Source organism: Anas acuta, chromosome 3 (genome assembly GCF_963932015.1).
Source record: "Anas acuta chromosome 3, bAnaAcu1.1, whole genome shotgun sequence".
Classification (NCBI taxonomy): domain Eukaryota; kingdom Metazoa; phylum Chordata; class Aves; order Anseriformes; family Anatidae; genus Anas; species Anas acuta.
This window is the reverse complement of record NC_088981.1, coordinates 10969885-10993636: the sequence shown is the minus strand read 5'-3', so window position 1 is coordinate 10993636 and position 23752 is coordinate 10969885. Positions and strand designations below refer to the sequence as shown.

The following is a 23752-nucleotide window of genomic DNA, read 5'->3' as shown; positions in this document are numbered from 1 at the left end:
GGAATCCCAACTTTGTCATGGCTGTTGGACAAAGGACCCTTCCCCTTTTGCAAGGTACTTCCTTTTGTATCAAGAATTCTGTGAATCAAAACCCTGAGAAGTTCAGGATTTATACGTCCATCGCTTCATGAAGCTGCATCCAAGAAAAGGACAAGTCATCAAGCTAAAGAGCAACTTCACTGCAACAATTACCAAGTCTCTATCGGTTCAGTTTTTACAAGCATGAATTATTGCAGCAATGTGTTTATTTAAACATAAGTGAAATGAGGTTAAAGTATTTAGCAATAATTTTATGTTTTCTATTTAAAAGAGTTCTCTGGTAGATTTTTACTCCCGTATATAACACATTAAACAAATACATTCCAATTTAACCAGCTAATACTTATGTAAATTGGGTATCATTTGTTTAAGTATGAAAGTTAAACTACCTAAATATTGAAAGTTTAGTTATGGAAGATGACTTGATGATGTGTTCTAACAGCATCAAGGACAAGCAGTAACACAAACAGATGTTTTGCCACAGACTTATGGAGGTGCGGGCTCAGGGAAGGTAGCAGAAGAAAGAAAGTAAGAGATAAGATAGAGTGGCGAAAGGCAAACGCTGGTATCAGTGAGATCTCAGTGCTGAGAATGCCCCTTATATGTCACTTTGCAAATACAATAGGCATGCAAAAACAGGCTGAAAAAAATCCTCTGAGGAAAAAACCTATAGCCTTATATGCTCCTCTCAAGTATCTTCTTTAGCAATCTTGGGTTTGGTTTCAGTGTAATATGAATAGACCTATCTACTTACAAAAGCTCCCCTCTTCCCACCAGCCTTGTTTGTTATTTTATGTGTTTCTGCATCATTTGCAGGGTTTGCTTTGATCTACATTCCTCCTGGATGTGCGGTTTCCTTTTCGGCTACCGAAAGGAAAACTGTTTGGTTTGAGAATTTGCTTATTTTGAAGCTCCGCTGGCCCAAAATACCTATTTTTAATGCAAACGAGCACAGCTCAGTGCTTTCAGCTCTTCAGCACTGGTTGCCTTCCTTTCAGGAAAAACCTCTTTGAAACAATAAGTGACCTCTTCATACTCTAATAAAGTGCCAAATTGTAACCCTAGCTGGCATAAATGTGAGCGTGCTGTTTGCTACAGCTAAGTTTGAGTGTTTACACTCAGGCATAACTCGATCCATGATTTGCTTTTATTTTAGCACCATCCTGAAACAGTCACTATTTTGTTCCACACCTGACACCCAACAGCATACACCATACTGCTCCAAAACGGCCACAGAACAGGTCACTGTGAATTCTCTCAATATTTCTCTATTGCAGACCTAATCTGTTTTCTGCTGGCGGCACAACTCCTGCTGCCTCTATGGGTTGGCTGGGCTTTGGTGCATTTTTAGGGTGACTGTAAATCCTCCTGCACATAATATGTGAAGTTGAATGTAAAGCCTGAGCCATTTTAATCCTTCCTCCTTGCCTAATAAGCATCACAATGCCTACACACTAGGAGTAGTCCATAGACAAAACACAGTTCATAAATAACAGGTAAACAATCTTCAAATGAGAAGAGAAGACAGGACACAGCCTTGGAATGACTCTTTGACTGGGAAACAGGATATATTCTTCAAGGACCTTGCAGGAATACAGTCCCAGAGGACAATCAAAGATTAGATCTTCTCTTCTATGGGGTTAGGCCACAGGAGTCAACTTGGGAAGTGATTCAGATAAACAAAGTGCTAGCAAGAGGAAGGACACTGGTAGATTTTGCCTCTGTACTTAGGCCTTCATGTTGAGCTCCACATTGAGGCTAAGTTTCAAAGGGTAACAGAGCATTAAGTGGCATCACCAGTACTGGAGAGTGGGAACAACCCCTGTGATTCTGGAGACTAATTAACTATTGTGCGAGTATTCTTCATGAATCACAGAATCACAGAATTTCTAGGTTGGAAGAGACCTCAAGATCATCGAGTCCAACCTCTGACCTAACACTAACAGTCCCCACTAAACCATATCCCTAAGCTCTACATCTAAACGTCTTTTGAAGACTTCCAGGGATGGTGACTCCACCACCTCCCTGGGCAGCCCGTTCCAGTGCCTAACAACCCTTTCAGTAAAGAAATTCTTCCTAACATCCAACCTAAAACTCCCCTGGCGTAACTTTAGCCCATTCCCCCTCGTCCTGTCACCAGGCACATGGGAGAACAGGCCAACCCCCACCTCGCTACAGCCTCCTTTAATGTACTTATACAGAGCAATAAGGTCACCCCTGAGCCTCCTCTTCTCTAGGCTGAACAAGCCCAGCTCCTTCAGCCGCTCCTCATAGGACTTGTTCTCCAGGCCCCTCACCAGCTTTGTCGCTCTTCTTTGGACCCGCTCAAGCACCTCGATGTCCTTCTTGTAGCGAGGGGCCCAAAACTGAACACAGTACTCAAGGTGCGGCCTCACCAGAGCCGAGTACAGGGGGAAGTGTCCTGGAATTAGAGTGTCCTGATCTGTTAGGTGTCAGTAGTCACAAACGTGGTAGGGTCCCTCAGCAAGCACACGACTCCTCCTAGCAGACCAAGTGCAGAAGCTGGCAGATCTGTTTTCATCACCTGCAGCCCAGGATATCATATGCAGGCAAAGGCAGAAATGCATTCCATGAATAATTTTTGTTGTAAGAAAAAAAAAAGACAATAAAGGAAATTTGTATTCAAGGGCATGCAAGCACACAGATACTGCCACATGTATTGCTTCCTAAGTAGTGGCAGAAACAGGGTTCTCGCTTTGCAAGAAAATCTGTCCTCACAAAAACACAGCTACGTCCACCTCACAAGAGTAACTGCAAAGAGAAGAATTATCAAGGAGAAGCAACTGGAATGTCTAAGAATAGCTCCCCTTTTTTCATACAGATATATCTGAGGGGGAGAAAAAAGAAAGAAAAAGTATGGAGCAATGTATAAGCCTACCCTGGTAAGGTTATATGTATTATGAAAAAGCTTTGCTGGAACGGGAGGCAAATAATGTAGAAGACCTGCTCAGTACCTGATATCTAAAATTAAAGCAATGCTTCTTGCTAAAGGTACGTGGACAAGGCTACTGCCGATTCTAATGTCAAACTGCTTTTCTGGGCCCATTCTTTTGAAGCACATTTCTCTGTATCTTAAAACATAAGACTTTAATACGGAGGACACATTAGAGAACATAGTGATGACAGTCTATCGTTCTGTGAAGCCGTATTTGTCATCTCACAAAGTAAGAATCTTAAATCTTAAACTATCACAGAGGAGAATTGGTACGTGAGGCACCCAAACAATGATGCCAATGGGTGATCAAAAGAAACACCTGGTTCCTTTTTGCCAGATTTAACTTTTTTAGAACCACACCTAAATTGTAAATCACAGAATCACAGAATCACAGAATCACAGAATTTTCTAGGTTGGAAGAGACCTCAAGATCATCGAGTCCAACCTCTGACCTAAAACTAACAGTCCCCACTAAACCATATCCCTAAGCTCTACATCTAAACGTCTTTTGAAGACTTCCAGGGATGGTGACTCCACCACCTCCCTGGGCAGCCCGTTCCAATGCCTCACAACCCTTTCAGTAAAGAAGTTCTTCCTAACATCTAACCTAAAACTCCCCTGGCGTAACTTTAGCCCATTCCCCCTCGTCCTGTCACCAGGCAGGATGATATCTCTAATAAATAAAGAAAAATCTCTCTTCTAAATCTCTAATAAATAAGCTAAAAGGGGGAAATACCACACATCCCAGCTGGCAATGCATTACAAAAGCAGCACAACGGCCACCCCAAAGCAGACCCCCAAGAGCAGTATCTGCCCCGCTGCCTGCGCACAGAGCCTCAGCTGCAGCGCCTGCCATCTTCTGCATTGTCAGTCCCAAAGCTTGCATCATTAAGACCTGAAACTGATCTACTTCAGCGATTAGGCTGATCCAAGGACACGGACAGAAGAGCAGGGATTTAATGGGCAGGCGGGCAGGAAAAGTCTTTTAACACTTTAGAAAACGTTGACTTGGTGGAAGGAATTGGCTAGCTCAAGGGATTAGTAATGAGATACTGAGCCCCTTAGCTCTAGGTCACCACACTGAATCTGGTCCAGGTCAGTAGAAATCAAAAGCTGTTACTGTTCGGTGGCCTTCAGGAAGTCAGTTGGTGGTCCTGCCCCAGCTACAACTGGCAAAATATCTGCTATCATTACAGATGACAGTTGGCAGCAGCTACAGGAAAGGTTTAGGACTGGCACAATACAGTAAAAGAGTAAGCAGAGAAAAGATGTCCCAGCAAACACACTGGCTGGATTTTGGAAAACTGAGAAAACCACCTCCCTGAGCATCCACAGCTTCACAGTTTGACTTGGGGCACAAAATTAAGGATCTTGTTCAAGAAAAGTTTGTTTCCTTGCTGCTATGCTTTTCACAAGGCATTTGTGGCCTAAATATCTCTGAAGGGCATTACAACCACTGAATTTCAGATCCAATCTTTTAAATGGGAATAACAAGCTCACTGGGTTGCTGTGGGACATCCACACAAAAGGGGTGATCAGACACAAGAGCTAACCAGGAAACCAAGCTGGGTGAACAAGCAGTTTTAAGCTAAAATCAGCTCCTCTAACTCAAGGGCAAGGCACTTGCTGAGCACACATAAGGTTGCCATTCACAAAAGTCTATATTTTATGTTCTTAAAATGTACAAATTCCCCTAATAGAAAAAGGTATCCCTCCAAATAAAACCCACACATTTCCACTGTTGCCCAGCAGAGCAGCATCAAAGGAGCCAGCAGCCCCCAGCTTTTATCCCACCTAGGATGAAATTTTAATGTCTGTGTTGTGCAGGAGGTCAAATAGATTATCATAATAGTCCTTCTGGCCTTAAAAGCTATGAAATTGGAGTGAATCGCAAGATATCGGTCACTATTGAAGGCAGGAGAGAGGCGGCAGAGCTCAGTGATGGGGTGTGATATGGCAGAGTAAATCCGATGTTCTTAGGCCGTATGAAGCTGGGAAACTGACATTCTGCCTTCTTTGTTGCCCCTTTGGGACATGGAGAGAGATGCAGGTTATTATAATAATAAGCCCAGTCCCCTCACTCTCAATGCGGCCTGAGAATATTGCCCCTTCCAGGAGCAAGCGCATGAAGGATTGAGGAACACTAGTTATTTTCAAACTGGATTAAGTCTTTCAAAAGCTAATAGGTTTCCAATGAGCTGTGGTGCTGCTGCTGCAGCTGCTCTAATTTGAGAATAAAAGAATGCAGGCTTTGTGCCTAGGGACCTGTTATTGATCTGAGCAAGGAGGATGGGAAGGGAGGGGGCAGAGGAGGGTTATCCTCCTTTCAGCTAGGGTGGGGGCATTCTTTTCAAAGTCACATTATCTGCTAGTAACAACAAAGCCTAACCCCATGACATGCTGCTCTATACAGGATTGCACTTGTTGAGAACTAAAAGCATTAGAGAAAAAAAAAAACTCCTTTGGCTACCTTGCGCAGCTAACTTCATTGAGAGCCCACGAGACTCAACAGATGGGTCTCGGGACACCCTCATTAGGAATCACGCCCGTCCCTTTGCATCTGGTGCCCTGCTCTGCTCTCATTAGCATCGCAGGCTCACAGATTCCTTAGCACGTGCTTCCAATAAATATTGGAAAGAAAGGAGGTGAGGGAAGCCACCGCTTCGAGCAGCAAGGAAAGGGGTTGCCCGCCAGGCTGGGAAATCCTTCTACGTGCACACATGGGCACACTCGCACCCGCACCCGCTGCAGCCCCCAGGAGGGGGGACAATAAAAGGCAGCCAACCACAAACATGCACTTAAAGGGACAGGTGGGGAGTTGCTTCTATACAAATTGTGGCAGAGCCCCATTCGTTCCCCTCTGCCACAGTAAATAAAAGTCATCATTATATATATTTAAAACTAAATAAAATCAGGCCAACACACAGATTGTGGACCTGCAAGAGTCCAAAGCCCTTTTGAGACATGAAGTGGATGCACACCATGTTATGCCATTACCTTCAAAGAAATTAATTGGCTTTAAGGGTCCGATTCAACAGCCAGGCTCTTTTCCTTTCAGGCCTTCACCAAGCCCATCTTCCTGTCACAGTGCTGCAAACCAGCAATGTCCTTCATCCTGCTTGGAGTGGTCCCTGACTTGGGGACAAGATGAAGGTGAAGGGAAGTCATCTCCCATGTGTGGTGTGTGTTATGCAAGTCCTGTGTACAGGATGGAGACAAGGAAAGCTTGCCCTTCGTGGCCTCTTTGCCCAGGGCCTCGTCTTTGTACACCCAAGCATGTTATCCACCCTCTGGGGCCTGTGCTGTGTGTAAAAATATTTAGCTGATAGAAAAAGGTTCCTTCTGCCAGGCGGCAGGCAGAGCCAAGGGACTAGCTAAATGCATGCCACAGTGCCACCCTAGCTATGTGTACCCCTAACTCCCTGCAGGGATGCTTCCCCTATAGATTAGCAGGGTCACTCCTGCCCACCTGACTTCGAGGTTTAACTCACTGACCATTCCAGCACACCCATAACTTCAGGTTTTGCTGTTCCTTGACAGAGGCACATTTAGAATTTGGGCTGAATCCAGATTTTAGCAATCCTGACTCCCTTAAAAGCTTCTTCATGCCAAATGAAGCAACTCCATTTATGTCCCCCATGCGGGACTAAGTAAACCCGAGGCCCAGAATATCAGATCAGCCCTGGAATAATGGAGGGCTAGGGCAAGAAATCCTATCCGGTTCACCCAATTTAAATTTGCTAATTGTGTCCCCTTCTTCTCAGTTGTTTCCTAAGCTGAAATGACACCCCTGCCTTCTTCAGTCTCGCACCCTTTAGGGATCATTTGTGATTGAGAACATATTGAAGACATGCTATGCATTTAACATAGGAAACAATGTATACAAAAAGGAAACTTCCGACATCTTGATGCTTTCAGAACAAGAAAATGAAACTCGATCTGAGTGCTTACGCAATGCAATTGGCTAAAAGAGCACCCTTGCAGAAAGCTGTGAGGAAAACCCTACCAGAAACTTGGAGCTCTCTTCAAAGCATCGGCTGTTTCTTGGAGACAGGGCTCGGCCTCAGTTTCAGCACAGTCATTTCTACGACTGACAGGAATAGCTGAGGTTCCAGCTTATCAAATGGAAGTGTCATCTCGTCTGTGACAGACACGCCAGCACTGCTCAGTGTCACAGTCTTTGCACCTACTGTAAGCTACTCTAGGTTGATAAGCTGTACCCCTACCCAGACCTAAAACTGTAGCCATAGCTCTCCCCCGTTTTTAGAAAGTGGGGCTTCCAGACTGAATGACTGGTGTGGAGGAATCCCACCGCTGGGGAGGATAAGAGAATGACAAAGAAATTGGGATCACAGGCTAACATGGAGGCATCTGATCCTAAAGGGTTAACAAGTAAACAACGAGAAAGCAGGTTTTATATGTGTATAAATAAAGGAAACTGAAGGAGGAACAGTACTATTCTCTGGAACAGAGTAAGATCTCAATTTTAAGCTGTGACAGAAAGCAATAATGTTATGGATTCACTTAATTACAGCTGGATAAAACTTTAAAGCTCTACAAGAGTCGTATTTTTTGGCTCTGCAACTTTTAACTCTTTTAACGACTTTACTGGTTCTCGCTATAGTCATTTCTGAGCTCCTCACAGTCTTTATTTTTTCTTATTCTCTGAGTGTCCTCCAAATTGGATTCAGAGCCTCGTTTTAGTTTCAGGGAGCTAAGGTACTGAAGAACTAAGGAGGAAATTTCGACGTCCCAAAAGTCTCATGCACAATGTACAAAACGGGGCTTTGAAAATGCAATTCTCTTAAGCCAACATACCCCAGGGAACCAAGAAAGTGAGCGCCTGCAGCAGCAAGATGGATTTGGGTCTCTGGTCACTAGAGCATCTTCTTCTCCAAGATCTTTGGTCTCATTTGAAAAGCTTGCCTAGAGATGTGGCTTCAAGAATTTGCCTGACCCTGAAGATGTGAAGCTTTGCGGCAGTAGGCATGCGCTGCTCAGTGTTGGCAAACTGTAGCTGTTCTCCCAACCTCTGCCACTTGCTCAACTTTCCCAACACAGGTAGTTTTCTCTCCCGATCCATTTGTGAAACAGTCTTAACACGGGGTGTGGCCTCCCCACTAAACGCTTTCTAATTAGTTTCTAAACATTAAATGATTATGGAAGTGCAATTCCCATTCCACTCAGGTGATGAAAACCTTTACAGGAGTTCAGTCTCACTTTGTAATTAGAGAAATTAGCTTTCTAAGTTTAGATCACTCAACTGTGCAAATGGGTTCATCTGGTGGAATGTGTTGCTCTGAAATGTGTGTCAGCCAAGCAGCAGAGCACAGCCCCTATCTCTGCCTCCACGACACTCACCCAAGTGAGGAGGTCAGTTCCCGTACAGCAAGAGGAAAATCAAGTGTTATGGGTGTATTATAGGAAAGGCCTTATCTAAAAGCTCACTCATCCGTGATTAACTCCAGAGATATGGCTTTCTCCTTGCAAAAGGGATGCTTAACTCCTAGATAAAGGATTAGCCAAGAGTATGGCATTGTCCCTCTTGCACTCAGTCTTCCCAGAATTGTATCTCAAACTGTGAGGAACGATTTTTGACAGAGGCTAATATAGAGAAGCAAAAAGTAGTTTAAGAAAGTACTGTGCATAAAAAACTCTGAGGAGAAACAGAGGGCTCCTCCAGTCTCCTCATCTACTGTGAAACGAGGTCATCAAGCTTTATGAATTCTTTATGACTACAGATTCCACGTTTCAATGGATCCTTTTGTGGTAACCATTTCTCCTGGCTTATTGGTGCAGGAGCAGACCCTCACGATTATGCTACCGTCTTGATCTGCATTACGGTAGTAAACAGTTTAGTCACTGAATTGAAAATGAGATGGATTCAGGTCCCTGAACGGAGCATTTCCAGGGGCGTCATTCCAAGCTTACCTTCGGGTATCACAAATCTAAGGAAATCCTGTGGGATTGTTCACAGCCATGATTCAATGACTCACAGAGCTTTAAAAGGAAATTACAACTTTCCTAACACAAAGCACTGACTTCGGGACACCTGACCCTCGTAGGCCAGGCGCTCCCTCTAAAGGCTGTGATCCTCATCCCGTTGAAGTCCAGGGCATTCTCCCAGTGGCTTCAGTGAAGCAGGATCTAACCCCGCGTTAGGAAACTGATCCAGGCCTGAGGCAAAGCACTGTCTGTAACGCTGGACCTTGGCACACGGGATGTTTATAACAGCTTCTAATGTGGATGTAATGTAATTATGTCAGAATCGGAAGATTAGCAGGAAGTAACTTTACGCAATGCAAAACGCTGAGCGCCAGACGTTGAAAAGTTCTTCACCGGCCTCAAAGGAAGGCATGTCGGCTCCGCGCCCCATGTGACATGGGCACGTGTAAGCAGAGTTACAAAAGGAATTTTAAATGCACCACTCTCGGGCTACTCAAAGCACCCACAATTCAGAGCCCTCCTGCACTCACAGAGATTTGTAAATCACTGTGCACACAGTGAGATGGGCATCTTAAAAAAGATCCTCATGTAGCATAGTGCTGCATGCTTGATTGGTTATCAGCGCAGCTTTTCAGTGGCTGAAGATCTGGCTGGGAGAGCTCAGTGGGAAAAAAAAAAAAAAAAAAAAAGCAGGAGATAGGACTTCAAGGGTGAAATTCTGCCCTTAATAAGTTAAGGGGATTTTGCTGCTGACTTCCACGAGGTCACAGTTGCTTCTGGGGCTGCAAGGGAGAGCATTTGCAATACACTTCTACCCATGACTCACTCTCTGCCTCGGTTTACCTATCAGTAATACTTTGCATCTCAAGACACTGGGAGGCTTAATTCATTAGTGCTTGCAAAGCATTTTAGGTTGTCGGACAAGTAATTCTGTTTAAGGACAGCTACAGTGCTGAGTCACAGGCACTGTGGGAACCAGCACTTTAGATTTCCTAAGCACGGGAGTCAAACAGGTGGAGTAACCTTTTGCAGAAAGGCCAACTCCAGACCTGCCCTAGAGGTACGCAGCCTCCTGGCAGGCAGCAGGGTATTTAAGGGCCCAGAGGAGCACATGTGTGGCACTCGTGAATGAGCAACATTTAAATCGGCTGTGGAAGGTAACCAGCACCAGAGGAGTGATGCTGGTTCTTGTCTCACCCAAGTGCAGCCACTTTGTGGGGAAAAAACAAAGAAGGTTTACCAAGCCTGAGAAAAGGGAGTGACCCTGAGGAGGGAGCGAATGATACCCTTAGAGCTTCTGGGCTGAGGGGCATTCAGCCGCGTGTCTCCCAGGCGTGACAGGGCCGCTGGCACCTCAGCTTCAAGTCGTGGATGGGCAGGGACCTGCAGGAGCGTGACCGAGGCACCAGCGTGGTCCTGCTCTCGGGGTGCCAGCGGCCCGCAGGGACGGAGCTCACCTCCGCCAAGAGCAGGCGTGCCCTGCGCTTTATGCCATAGGAAACGAAAACAAAGGAGATCAAATTAGGTCAGAAACCTCGTTTTCCTCTATGCCACCGACTCCGGCGTATAAAAAAACAGCCGCTCACACATCCACCGCGTTAGCTCGGGGTGGGATCAGAGCCGGGGAGGTAAGAAGAGCCGCCGGGGCCAGCCCAGGCGTCCCGCGGCCAGGCTCCTGCCTGCAGCGCCTCAGGGAGCGGGGGGCAGCGGCGCGGGGACAGCTCCCGAGGGGCTCCCGGCGCTGCCCGCCCCGCGCTGCCCTCAGGGGGCTGGGGCGAGCACCGCTCCTCCGAGGGCATTTTTTTTTTAGTGTAATTCGTATTTATTTATTTTTTTAGTAGTATTTTTCGGGGCGGGCACCTGCGCCCCCCCCCCCACCATCCCATCCCATCCCATCCCATCCCCAAACACACACACCCCCCCGTCCCCTCACATCCCATCCCCGTCCAGCTTCTCCGCCTCCCGGTGCCGGTACCTGCCTCCCCCTCTCCTCCTCCTCCTCCTCCTCCTCCTCCTCCTCATGCATATGGATGGGAGCATGCGCGGCCGGGCGGGCTCCCCGCCTGCCGCCGTGGGCTAGATGAAGGCGAGCGGCGGCGGGGCTGCCAGACGGGCGGCCGGCTCGGGCGGTGCGTGTGTGCTGCGAGTGAGGGGGGGGCTGAGCGGAGCGCAGCGGAGCTGAGCTGAGAAGGGGGGGGGAGCGAGCGTGGCCGCGGGGCCCGGAGGGGGGGGCGGCGGGGGGCTCGCTGCCACCACCACCTGAAGGCGAGGAGAGGGGCGACAATAAAAAGAGGGACAGCAGAAGAAAAAAAAAAAAAAAGAGGGAGAGGCGAGGGAATAAGGAGAATAAAAGGAGGCCGGGCTGCCCCGCATTGAAGAGCGGGGCGCTATTGAAAGCGCGTGAAAAGCGGCGTTGTTCGGCGCGGGTGCGCGCCGCGGCCGGCGCGGTATATTAGAGCGGGGCGGCGGCGGCGGCGGGCAGCAGCGGCGGCGCCTCCTCCTCCTCCTCCTCCTCTTCTACCACCACCACCTCCTGCTTCTTCACCACCACCACCACCACCTCCTCCTTCCTCCCGGAGCGAGAGCGGCGGCCTGCAGGCGGGCAGCGCGGCGGCGGCATGCGGGCGGCCCGGCGGGCGGCGGGCTGCCTCGGCTCCCTCGGCTCCCTGGGCGTGCTGCTGGCCCTGCTGGCGCTGCGGGCACAGGTAGGTGCTGCGGCGGGACACCAGCGGGGACGGCTCCCGGTGGGCTTGGGTTTTTGTGGGTTTTTAGGGGGGAAAGCCTCCCAGCCCCGAGCCTCCGGGAGCGGAGGTGCTGCTGCGAAGTTTGCCGCGGGGGCTGCCAGGCTCAGGTCCCCCGGAGGGGAGGCTGCACTTGGTGCATCGCTTCGGCTCCGAGTTCTCCTCCTGCCTTTGCTTTTTCTACATTTTTTTTTTTTTTTTTTTTTTGCCTTTTCAAATCAGTGCTAATGGCAATGCTCTGGGTGACTAATGGGCAAGGGCTGAATTTCAGCTGGGCAGCCCTGGGGGTGGAAATTAGCTTTTTTTTTTTTTTTTTTTTTTTTAACTTGTCCCAGCTGCACCCCGGAGAAAGCGGGGGTTGTGTTTGCAGGGTGCCTTCACTGCCTCGCCTTCTACCCTCCTCTGCATGCACTGGTTTGCTGTAGTTTTATTTCCAAAGGATTTAAAGGCTTTCCATAGCACACTTTTTTTCTAGAGTTGTTACTTCATTATTTTTTTTTCCAGCTTTAATAGTGTTATTTAGTTGGAATGATTTATGAGCCTTTCCCATGGATGTCTGCTAGGGAGAAGCTTGAGGCAATTGCATTTTTTTCCTTTTTTCTAATGTTATGTGTGTGCTGCTCAAAAGTAAGCTGATTTTAGAATGACTTTTTCCTGTCTGCAAAGTTGTTGTAGTTTGCGTTTGGGGTAAAAGTGAGGTAACCATGTTCTTGTTTCTCGTTTTTTCTTTTTGTTTGTTTTTTTTTTTGTTTTGTTTTGTTTTCTCCTCCGTTTCTTTCTTGGGATTAACAGGTGACTTTAGCATCGGGACAGTTTGAGTTGGAGATCTTATCCATGCAAAATGTGAACGGTGAACTGCAGAATGGAAACTGCTGCGATGGCACCCGAAACCCAGGAGACAGAAAATGCACCAGAGACGAGTGTGACACCTATTTTAAAGTTTGCCTGAAGGAGTATCAATCGCGGGTCACGGCTGGCGGTCCTTGCAGCTTCGGATCCAAATCCACTCCTGTCATCGGAGGAAATACCTTCAATTTAAAGTACAGCCGGAATAATGAGAAGAACCGGATTGTTATCCCTTTCAGCTTCGCCTGGCCGGTGAGTATGTGGCCTGCTCGGGCTCTGCCTCTGTTGGATGGTGCTGTTTGAGATGGTCATAGCAAGCTGAGCCCTGACTTCGCATACAGGGGAGAGGGACCAGCATCGGGGAGGGAGCAGGCATCTTGGCAAGGGAGTCGGGAATCCACAGCACAGAAATGAGTAAAATGTGGTGGTGTTTTTGTTTTTGTTCCCTGGGGCTCACAATGCACAGCCTGTTAAATTTGAAAGTCAGATGTGCAGCGAGGGGGATCTAAATGGGTCAGGGAAGCAAACCCACTATCCCTGCACTTTACAGCATGAATAAGTCTCTTGAGAATTAGAAGGTCAGAAGTTCATTTTTTTTTTTCAAACCAGTGAAGTCTTGGGCTTAAGCCAAAAGAGCAGTGGGTTAGGGGCTGTGGAGGGATCCCGTGTGAAAAGTGTGTGTCATAGCTGGCCTCCTTCCCTGGAGCGTGTTTGGGAAGGCTTCCTGCTTCCCCCAGGGGGAAATCTCACTGCACTGCTTGGTGTTGATGGGAGCTGCTGTTGCTGCTCTTGGTGAGCTGGTTGCCAGCTTCCCTGGGAAGCTTGCTGTGTTTTAAGGTACGTACAGATGCTAGCAGCTAAAGACAGAAAACCCTAGCCTTTGCTTTTGGTCCATTTCATCCTCTCTGACCCACAGCACACCTCTTCTGGCTACTTGGCTCTGTGGCCTGTGGATTCTGGCTTCCCTCTAGCTGTTTGCAAAACTTGGTGGCTCGGGGAGGTGGGACTTCTTGCCAGGCACTTTCCCCAGTGGTGTTAGTTTCAACAAATGCTGGTCAGCCTTGTGGGGAGATAGAGGACAGGTGACCCCTTCATTAGCTGAAGCTGCCTCGTTGTTGGTCACATAAGGAGCACTGGCTTGGACTTCAGTGCATGTTGTTTCTTCTGGAGAGCTCAAAGGGGGTGTGTGAAACTTTGATGTGGTCAGCCTGGCAGAGGAGTCCTGTGCTTGCTGCACAGATCCCAAGGATCGTTTTTCCAAAACAGCTGTTGTTTGGGATGGTGATCCACTCATGCAGGCTTCAGGGCCGTAGGGTTTGGGGGCTTGTGAGGCTGCCCCAGCCTTGGATGCCAGGAGGTGTGTCGCCTTGTGCCCAGCAGCGCGGCCTCCAGGCAAGCAAAAAGGGAGGATGACTGACGTGGGGGGCTCTTATGCAGCCGTGACAGTCTGTCTTTTGGGCTGGCTCTCTGGGATGCTATGGTGTAAGAGCTAGCTCTCTGGGATGCTGTGGTATAAAAACCTTCCAGATTTATGCTTTTGAAACTTTTATTTCAAGATCACCTAGGAAACAAAACTGTTTCCCACCACCTCCCCTTCTCCAGAGGTGCTGAGCACACACTTTCCCAGTGACTGCCTTGGGGTATGTTGATGCTCAGCAGTTTTGAAAATCCAGTCATCCTAACCTGGATGCCTAAGGTCATTTGTGCGAGGGGAGGAGGGCTCTTGCACGCATACAGGGGAGGGGTGAACCTCATTTCCTATCCTCCCTCGCTGCTGGTGAGGTAGACTTTCGGCACCCTCTAAAACTTGGCCCTTCCTAGTCAGATAAGGACTGGTTGCTCTGAGGGCGTGGACTTTTTTTTTTTTTTTTTTGGGGGGGGGGGGGGAAGCCCGCCCCAAAAGCATTCCTCCTCCAGTTGCAGCGTAGACACCCACTTTGTTAGTCCTACGGCCAAGTGCTGTAGGCAGCCATGTGTTCTTGAGGCGTCCTGTGCTGCCTCCTACCTGCCTCCTCTGTCAGTGGTGACTTCTGGAGTAGTGACGGCCGGAGAGGCAGAAGGGTGAAATGAAGTCTGCGTTTTTAAGGAGATAATATTACGCGGTACAATAGCGGAATTAACAGAAGTATTCTCTGTTGGAAGTACAAGTCCTTTCTTTCTTCTTTTTTTCTTCCCCTAAAATGAATGAGATAAAACTTGTTATCAAATATGCCATCAAAAGGATAAAGGGTTTTGTAAAAATCTGAGGTATTTGAAGCTCTGCCAATGGCTGTAATGCTTGTGCTGCAGGTTTTGACTTTTTTTTTTTTTTTCAGAAAAGTCAGGCTCATCAAGGACTTTTTTTTTTTTTTTTTTAAAGTAGCCCCCTCCCCTGCTCCCAATCATTCAAATGCCTGGAAACTGAAGCTATGTGTATATAAAAATTATGTGAAAACTGAACACACCCCTACAAACATCCCCTTTCAGGGGTAGGATCACAAGGAAGGGAAATCTCCTGGGTAGAAGGAGGGCCTGGGGGTGCAGGGACCTTGGCAGAAGTTTCTTAAGCTTCTCTGCATTTTAGTGAAAGAAATGCTTCTATTGTCCTGCTGAATCTAATTGAGCACTGGAATCCTAGAGCAGCAGCAGAACTCCAGTGCAGCCCCTGAAATGTGTAAAACTTGACAACTGCTGACACTCTGGTTCCTACAACTGGAGTTTTTTGGAAAAAACTCTTGCATTCCCATGCAGAAGGGACTTTTTGAGACTGCGATAATTGTTCTCAATTATCAAGCCTGCCTCCCAGCTTTAACTTCGTAGGACACAGCTTTCGGCTGGCCATTGTGACTTTCAAAAAGCAGTGGAACAAAAGAATATCTAATGTGGCAAAGCTCTTATTTGTACTAAAACTGTGTCCACAAATCATTTTAGGAGTTTTGAAAGCTCTAAAGATAACCTAGTAAACTTAATTAGTTAAATCTGATACTGAAATTTCAGCACTTAAAACAATTTCTTTAGATGGGTTAATGCTGTTGACTTTAGTAAAAGCTCGAGACCAGCTTTGCATTTACAAATGTCTAATCATGAAGGTTTTCTTTGAATACACCCAAATGAAAATTAATAGTAATAGGAGCTAGACCAAAATGTTAATCATATTGCACTTGAAAACGTGTACTCGTCTCTGAATGTGCATGATTTGTGTTCCTCCATCCGAGGGAGGCTTTTCTTGGATGTTCCAGCTTGAGTCAGCAACATTAAGGAGCCTTGTTGCTTTAGAAATCAAACAAAACCAAGGCAAAAACAACAACAACAAAACCACCCCCAAAACGCTACCTCTTCCCACGTCAAGCTGCCCCTCGTGCTTTTTGTCAGAAATAGTTATATTGCATTAGAGGTCTTTATTTGTCGCACAAGAAAGGAATAAAAGAAAATGGTGTGCTTTAAATGGGTTGTTAGGTTTGGCTTGTAATGCTGACTTGAAGGAGCAGAGCCTTATTAATAACTCATGCAGTTTGCTGTTGTCAGTTTTGATATGTGCCCCTGTGAGTAATGGGTGTGGAGATGGTGGGCCGTAAATTCATTTAAGTGATTGGAGGCTTGACGAAGTTGCTAGGAAACAGGGCAGCAGACCAGCATAAAAGAACTAAAGTGCATCCAGGAAGCTACCCCTGCACTAGCTGGCAATTCTAGAGTAAATTGCAATAATAATAAGATTTTGAAAAAGTACACCTAATGCATTCATACTTTCATTTTGAGACTTTAGTGACTTTCGTGACAGGCAAGCTTGGCTTATGAAGCCATACAGAAAAGTATGGAACAAAAGAATTTCCATGTTCCACTTGTCAAAGTCAGTCTCAACAAGTTTTGTTTCGTGGTAGACACATGCTACTCCCTGACATAAATCAAATCTCTTGGCTTTCTAAAAGAATCAAACGACATTCAAAGTGTGGTGTGCCCTGTACCTTGAGGGAGCACTGCATAAATTAACTAAGCAAAGCTTAGCAATAAACTTTGCTTTTATGTAAAGAGAGATCTTTTGCAGATTTGATGAGGCTGTGAGTAAGAAGCAGGTCGAAGTTGGCAATTCCTTTGGTATGCATGGCTCCAGTTTCAAACGTCTTGTTTATCCTGAAATTATGATCCTTGTAATTATTTAATATTGGGGCCAATTGCACCAACCCACCAGCAAACTACTGAGGTGGAAAAAAAACCCTCCAGCATCTAAATAGCTTCAGTGTAAAATATGATGAAAAAGTGTTTTGAACATCTTATTTCCATCTTTAAAACAGTAAAATATTCAGCCTTTCTCTCCTTTAATGATAAATCTTGCTGCTGGTTCCTGAAGGTGTAAAAGATGTCCTATGAGTAGGCGTTGCTTTTTCTGGCTGGAATGACAGAGTTTTAATGTTGTTAATGTTTTAATGTTTCAAGACTCGTGAACTTTTTCCCCCTGTCTTGACACAATAGACTTCCAAAATACTGATCTGTAGCTGATTAAACTAGCAGCATTTTGAATGTGATAGAAAAATATCACTTAATTGAACTGTGTATTTTTTTTTTTAAACCAGTAGGTCACAATCATAAAACTAAAGCTTTATTATTATTTGTCCCCCCGTCCCCCTTCCCCAGTTAACTTCTGAAAATTTGTAGTAACACATGCTAGGTATTGTTCCAGTCCTTCTTAAAGAATGCCTGATAAAATCATCTTGGAGCATGGGCAGATGAGAACAAATTTTTATAATAAAATGCATATTAATCGAGTAATACCCACACCCTGTCATTTATTGTTGACTAATAATTTAAGAATAAATCTTCAGTGCTTAAAGTGCCATGTTTTGCCTAGGATTACTATCCAAAATGGAGCTGGAGCTGAGAGTATTAAATGACATCTGGAGCATAATTACTATCCATGAGGCTGTTTTTTCCCAGGACTGCAGAGAAGCGATGCATCCATTCAGAGGTTTTGGACTTCTTACATGTTCTTAAGAGTTATTTATGTTCCAGTCAGTTCAGAACTTCATCTTCCTGGTAAATCCATTTGACTATATTACCATAATATGTCTAAAAATAAATCCTCATCCTGCCTGCTTCCAGAATTTTTGTTCTTGTTATAATAAAGGCCTGCTCCAATTTAGCTTCAGTGGCAGCTGGATTGGGCCTCGTGTTGAAGCTTATTCCTAAACTTTCTCAGCCTACATACATCCAGCACTGTCAGCTTGTTTATGCAGCTGGAAGTCTGCATGTCTAAAACGAATTGCATAAAATTGATGCTTTATGCTCAAAATTCTAGTTAGGGAAACTTACTGCTTCGCTGTGGAATGAAGGCTGGAACAGAAGTAAGCTAGTTCTGAAGCTGGTCGAGTTGGGCCTTAGCTAACTCTGTGAGATGATGTGCGGCTTGTAAGGCTTGTGCTCTTGTACATGACATTTATTCCACTTTCAGGTCCTAAGTCTGATGCTCTGCAATGCGAAAGCACGCGCTACAGTTCTTAAAAGCATTAAAACTAAAGGCAGGAGTGACTTTGAGAAATCAGGCTAAACTTAGCATTTCTGAAGATGGATAGAAATTTTATATGTTAATGGACACAGTGCTACTAATAATTTTAACTGGTAAACCATGTCTGTCCTATATAGGGAAAGATGTGAAAATTAGAAGTTGCTGCATTTGTTTCTTGTTTCTCTGGAGCTCTTGGTTCTGTGGTCGCTCTTCTACAGCATAAATTACACTCGTTATTGCTGTATTCAGAAGAAACTGTAAAATGTGGATAGAAGTGGTTAAAGTGGTTTGTAAATAGTCAAACATCCAGAGTCCTTTACCAGCTCAACCCAGTTCTTCTGCACTTAGGTAAATAAGTAGAAAGACTTCTTGTTCAGGCTTGCTCTATGTGAACCTGACTGTTTTGCTTGGCTGGCTACTAGGTATTCTCTCTATTAACCTTGCCACCCTTTTGTAACTGGTGCATTTAATTATCAGTGGGATGCTTTAAACAGGTAGGGGGACTGATAAGAGCAAGTAATCTGCTTGTTTGGGAAGGTTGAAAGCTACCATTGACATCTTGGCCTACCTGCTTGTCTTTGACAAGTGGGGCTCCGTGAGAAAATAACTCTGTAACTAGATAAGGTGCTGATAAAAGGCTGTTGTCCTGTGATGTGCCCCGGTAGCTGCGATCACTTAAAATCTTTTTTAAATTAATGATTTTTTTTAAAGAAAGGGAGTGGGGGGACCCCAAGTCTCCCCCCTCTCTCCCAGTACATTGTTTCATTAATGCATGCTAGTTTTATGATCGGAATACATTGTAGCCTGGCCACCCAGACAGGGGCATTGACTGCTAATATTAACCAAGAACAATAGTGTGGCCATACTGACTGCAGCAAGGATTACAGAACATAATGGGCCCTATCCAAAAATAATGCTAATACAGGACAAGCAACAGGAAGCAGCAGTAGACTCAGCATTGCTCGGCTCCCAGACAAACCATGGACTTACTTCACACAATGGCAACTTCAGCACATTATGTATTCACAGGACACTCATTATTCCAGCAGGTTGGCCAGATCAGAGATCAGGCTGGTTTATTGGATGCTTAAGCGTATGCATAGTTTGGATAGCGGTACTTTTGCGTCTGTCGTTTGACAGGAGGGCGGCGGTTGTGTGTTGCAGAGAAGCTCTTGACTTCACTTACTGAATGCCGGGGAAAGTCATTCCTGAAGGTGCTCCTGTGTTCCTTTCTGTGGCCGTGAAGCATTTACCAGCACTGACAGTGATGCAGGAGCTGCTCAAAGGGACAGCACAGTGTGCTGCGTGTTCATGTGGGCATGTCCCAATGGGACTCCTGGCTGGGCTGCCTGTTGGAAGTTCGGTCTAGCTCTTGGCCAGGGACTCTGAGGCATGAATTGCTGTGACTCCAGCTTTGTTTATGTGCACAGGGCTAGGACAGTAACAGCTGTATGGGGTGTTGCCTTAGTCTTATGTAGGCTGGCCCACAGAAGAGCATCCTGATTATGCTGTGTTCAAGAAAGGGTCAAGAGGGTTTGGTTGTTTCCCGTTTCCCAAACATGTCATCTCTCTGCATGAGAAGTCACTTGTGCTTAGCTCCTCCAAGGAACCATTACGTTGTCAGGGTTTACTGGCTGACCACGGCACAGTGCCATGGCACATCTGCACAGGGGTGTTAGGACTTGCTGTGTGGAAGGAGGGGCACCCAAGTGCCAGCCCTGCTGACTTGTTGGAAGTGGCTCTGTGACGAGCTGTACATCTGCTCAGAGATGCCTTCCTCCCTGGCCCTTGGGCACTTTGAGATACTCCTTAGTTTCTCCCTTCCCTTCTTGTCCTCTTATAGCTGAAGGGCACGGGGCTTGCAGCAGCTCCTGGTGGTTTGCTGTGCCCCCTGCGACAGCCTTCTGGCCTTCTTCCCACAGGCACAGGCAGCGCGCGAGGACTGCTCTGAGCTGGGTCTGCACAGCTGTGTGGCTGGCAGAGCGCGAGGAGAGCACTGCTGAGCTTAACCTGCTCGCCTTGTTTGGCGGAGGAGGAGCAGGCGCAGCATCCAGAATGCAGACTTCCCACCGTATTTGTCTAGTCATGGTTTCACATGCTCAGCAAAGCTCTTGCATGGTTTAACCACAAGGATAGGAGGGAAAGAAGTTTGACTAGTTGCAGCCTCTTTCAGAAAGGAGGCTGTCCTTTTGCTAATAAGCCTGATGTTTCATTCTTGCTCTGTCCCACTGAATCGCAGAGTGCCTTTAGAAGCCAAAGTACAAAAACATCTCTTTTGGGTGGATGTCTGGATGAAGGGAGGGAAGAAGGTAATAAAGCAGGGAGCTTTAAACACCTGCTTACACGGAGCTGCTAATATTCCATTTAAATAACCAGAAAAGAGATTGTGTTGCCCTTTCAGACCCTTAAAAGGGAATTTCTCTGACGGATTTTAGTCCTCAAAGCTTTCTTTGAGTTGTGTTATCAATGGACCAAGACTAAATCACGGTGGTTTGACACTGAGGAAAACAACTCTAGCACATGGGTGCCTTCTTTATTTTTTATTTTTATCCTTTTGGATTGTGAATGCAAACGTTTCTATCCTCTCATAGCTCAACTTCTAGGAGTTTTGCTTACATTTGACCACGCTGTCTTCCAGTCCTCTGGACAGATTAGGCTGTGGATGTTCTGCAGACTGTGCCAGCTTGCCATTCCTTTCAAGCTGCCTTTCCTCTCAAGCCAGAATCCCTGCCTTCTGGTCAAGCTCAGGTTTACAGTGGCTAATTGGGTGTGACTCCGGAAAGTTCACTGCTGCCTTTTTGCCTAGGACATTGCTTTGATGGAGTAAGGTGCATGATGTGGAATTCTTGTGTCTGGATATATATTTATTCAAAGATGGGCAGAGGTCATCTGTGGGCATGGGAAAACTTAAACCTCCTCGCTGTAAGTAGTCATTCCTGAGATATCTTAATTGTTGATCTATAGAGTGGGGATGATATGCACTTTTTAAAAATCTCGACGATGCAGTCTTTGCACAGAAGTGCCTTTTATTTCGCGGGGGGGGGGCAGGGATTGGCTAGAGGTATGTGGTGGTTGCACTGCTTGCTGCTCTCGTGGGGCCATGGGTTTCCGTGCCTTTTGTTTAGGAGTGTCCCACATTGAACACAAAGTCTTGTCCTTTCTCTGCCCCGTGCTGAGAGGGATAGAGCCAAGAGATTAAACTGCCATTCTTTGTATCTTCCCTTTTCAGGATGGGGATTCCTCATTTAAAATATTCAGATGAGGTGAGAGGGGGCACATAGAAAGAGAGAATTGCTTGGGTGGGTCTCTCCCCCTGGTGTTTTCTTTCCATCCAGCTAAGCAGAAGCATCTTCTCCCTTTACACAAACTCCTGTTGGAAAGTGGTCACACAAGTATCTAGCAACAGTAGCACTTAAAGCCAGGATTCAGCCTTTCCTTTCCTTAAGGGCTAGGTGTGTTGGTAAACAGTCCTGAGAACCAACCGGGAACTGTTGCTATGAGTTTAGACAAAATATCTTCCAAAACAATTATGCAAGGCCGAAAGGAAAACATCCTTAACTTTATTGGAAGTAGTGCAAGTTGCCATAATTCATTCTCTATATCATAATATTTTTTTCAAGCTTGCAGTAACATGTTGCGCTTCTCGGTGTTTGTAATTAAACCACTGAGGAAGCACCCAAGATAGGGTAATGTATGTCTTAATATGGCTCAGGAGTTATAGTTGGGCTTTGTTTGTTTGCTTTTTGCCTCTGACTTGTATAAGGACTACTTAAATCGGCTTTAAACAGCATTAAATGATCACATTGTGTTTTTTCTGGTTTAGGAGTCTCTTCTGAGTTGAGATACTTGTTATAGACGAGTCACAAGTAATGTCACTTTTATGAAATATTAACCAAAAACGGTGTGGCCATGGAGCCTTCCTGTAAAGGTTTGGGTGCATGTTGCAGCTTGCCCAGCTTTGCTTACTTTTTGAAGCATTTTCCCACAGTTATCAGTGAACGAAATGGAATCCTAGTCTGCTTTGAATATGAAACATATTTAGGCTATATTCCAAGCTGGTGTCCATCACAAACTAGGTTTTCATTCAGAGGCTGCATGCTGTGTCCAGTCGTGAGAAAGCAGTCTGCCTCAGCGCTTTTTTTTTCTTCCCTCCCCTTTCTCCCCCCCAAGGAATTTGAGCTCTGCTTTACGCTTGCACCTTGTAGCAGCAGCTTACTCTCACAACTGTATTTTGGTTTCTGCTACAGAAAGGTGTTAAGCACTGCAGACTGCTACTGAGCACAGATACAATTAAGAAATAAACCTTACTGTGCACAGCTTCTATGGCAAAGGATCAAAGTCCTTCATGGAGAGAGTTTATAGATGGTCTATTTTTGTTCTCACCAGAAAGATGTTACTTTTATTACCTCATTTGTAGTTCTTATTATATTTATCAAGTCATGGGGGGGGGGGTTCTTATTTTTCTTTCATATTTTTCCTCTTTTTTTTTCTTTTGAGGGCTTTTTGGAGATTCTTTGTTTTGTGTCTTGAATCACTCTAAGTTTGGATATGGCTGGCTAAATAGCAATTTTTGGAAGATACAGCCTCGATACTATTATCTCGGGGCAGAGAGGGGGAGGGGGATACGTTTAATGGCTCTTGTTCTCAAGTTGGGATTGAAGATAAAGGTGGCTTAGATGTAATAGCTGGCATCCTTCCAACCCGTGGAGTCACTCTGGTTAGTTTATGCTGATGATTATTATTACTGGAGTGCTGGAGAGCTCATTGGCAGGTTAGGCTGTCTGTAAATGTGACACGGGGTGGATAGCCTGGCTTCCCTTTCCCTGCTCTTCCAAATAGTCTGATTTTAGCCTTTGTTTTACAATGCTGCTCTCTTCCCCCACCCCCTTTCCACATCCATCAGTTCTTCCCTCAGTTACCTGATACTTGTGGGAGCTGCGATGGCCCTCATGCAGACAAAGCTTTCAAAGGGGGTGCTGAAAAGCAAAGTCCCTAGAGATTGCGCTGTCAAGGCAGAGCACAGTAATCTTAGCAACACTTCTTGCTTTCAGGGTGGCTGGGGGCAGGGAAATCAAGACTACTTTTCTCTAACTAAAATTCTTTTGAAGCAGCTCTTGAGAGCAGGGTTTTTGTTTGGGGTTTTTGGATGCTGCTATGCCGGTTCAGTGTTTTCTCTCCTCCACGTGCAGTTCTTCAACACATGCTCAATTGTGGCTGCAGCATGGTGTCAAAGGCTGGGCTTCCTGGCTAAGTACATAAGACGCATTAATGATGACAAAGATGAGCTATCCAAGGTGAAAGGTCTTCTAAGTCAGACTGGATAAGGTAGCTTATGGGGTTTCAAGAAGATCACGTTTGTCTCAAGTATAACCTATTACCTATTTATGTTTTCAAGTATTCTGTTTTAGGGCACAGACCAGGATTTTTTTGGAATTAAAGTTGGATTACTTTTTCTTTATGTTGTATGTGGCTTTGAAACTGACTCTTATTTTTCTTTTGCAGAGATCCTACACGTTGCTTGTTGAGGCTTGGGATTACAATGATAACTCAACTAGTAAGTACCTGTTCCTCTGCTTTACTTTGCTCAGAGTCCTTGGTTTCCTGATTATTGAAAGGCCTTTAGTAGGCTACCCAGCCGACTGTGAATAGGGCACAAGGGGAGTGAAAAGCTCTCCTGCAGTCTGAATTATTCAGAACAACTACTCAAGGTTCTGCAGTAGCCTGTCCCCTTCTCATTGCCTCTAGAGG

The 23752-nt window shown here is 45.8% G+C and overlaps 1 protein-coding gene across 1 annotated transcript in view; it reads left to right on the top strand.

Annotated features, from left to right (window-relative positions):
• The first annotated feature begins 11041 nt into the window (after nt 1-11041).
• Nucleotides 11042-23752, top strand: part of JAG1 (jagged canonical Notch ligand 1) — a 37056-nt gene continuing 24345 nt past the window's right edge. Inside the window, exons 1-3 of the mRNA XM_068675667.1 lie at nt 11042-11646; nt 12475-12780; nt 23507-23558. Of these exons, the coding sequence (XP_068531768.1) occupies nt 11560-11646; nt 12475-12780; nt 23507-23558 (445 nt within the window). The 5' untranslated portion in view covers nt 11042-11559. The remainder of the gene's footprint in view (nt 11647-12474; nt 12781-23506; nt 23559-23752) is intronic.